General features: G+C 41.4%; 1 protein-coding gene across 1 annotated transcript in view; it reads left to right on the top strand.

Moving 5' to 3' along the window:
* WDR49 (WD repeat domain 49) overlaps window positions 1–1,173 on the top strand; it is a 101,956-nt gene that overhangs the window by 34,036 nt on the left and 66,747 nt on the right. Inside the window, exon 4 of the mRNA XM_019503247.1 lies at window positions 355–531. Within this exon, the coding sequence (XP_019358792.1) occupies window positions 355–531 (177 nt within the window). The remainder of the gene's footprint in view (window positions 1–354; window positions 532–1,173) is intronic.

Here is a 1,173-nt window from a genome sequence, read left to right as displayed (position 1 = left end):
GCTGCAAGCAGACTGGGCTCCGTGGGCCGGCTGCAGCCTGAAGGCTGCAAACAGCTGCTCCGGGCTCCAGCATGTCGGCACTCCGGCACCTTCCAAGGTAGACATTGTGGGTTTTTTTGGCACTCTGGCCTAAAAATGTTGCCTACCCCTACACTAGGGAGTGGTGTAGCTAGCATCACATCCAGTCACCTTTGAGGAATCCATTTTGCAGCCCTTGGTAGGAGCCCAGAGCAGCGTTTGAACTCATGGCTCCAAAGCTCTGCCCAGTTCACAAAAATGTATGTATAGTCTTTTATAATACAGGATTTTTTAAAGTGCTAATCTAACAACTTTCTAATGCTTCCCTTCTTTTAGATAGCTGTTGCCTTCACAAGCAAAGAGATCTGCTTCTATGATCTGAATTCTAAGCAAGGATTCTCTTGTCAGTACAGACTATACGGCCTGCAGGGAACTGTACTGTGTATGGAGTATTGGTACAATCCTCATGATGGAAATGAAGCCATTTTAACATTTGGTGATGTCTCTGGACAGGCAAGTATAATGACTAAAGAGCTAGCTCAAAGGATTCTCTATTTCTCTGCTCATGGCTCTCTCAAGCTGTGGAATCAAATCACAGTGTTATAATTATCCTTTGATAGTTATCAAGTTAGAGGTAGTTATTGAGTTTTCACCTTTTTCTTTTTCTTTCTGAGTTGTAGAAATTGACAATGAAAGTCTGATAAAATCAGAAAGCAGTCTAATTTTTAATATGTCAAACTGAATGGCAGTATAGAGAAAAAAATCAGCGGAATAGATTATACAAATGCAAAGGCAAATGAAAATAAATAGCTATACTCTGAAATGTTAGAGAAGACAGATGGGTAAGATCTCTCATTCATTTAGCCCATTCTTTTGCCAGTGTAGAAATATTTTCTCCAAGATGTATAGTTTTGCGTTGTTCAGCAATGTGGCTTCCGCCCTTCCTTGAAATAAGTCCGCAGTCTCACTATTAGGGTTTCCTGATTTTCAGAATGAATTTTCCCAAATGCATCCTATTACCCAGAGCCTCTATAAGCCTTATCTCACCCTAACTAGTTCTTTTCCACCCTATAAATTTACTTCCTTCTGATTCATGAGGGAAGGGAGTACAGGAGTAGATGGAAAGAAGAGGGAGTGGGGAGCAGGTAGGTGGAG

Source organism: Gavialis gangeticus, unplaced genomic scaffold (genome assembly GCF_001723915.1).
Source record: "Gavialis gangeticus isolate Ggan-Ray unplaced genomic scaffold, GavGan_comp1, whole genome shotgun sequence".
Taxonomy (NCBI): Eukaryota; Metazoa; Chordata; order Crocodylia; family Gavialidae; genus Gavialis; species Gavialis gangeticus.
This window is presented reverse-complemented; position numbering and strand designations above follow the sequence as displayed.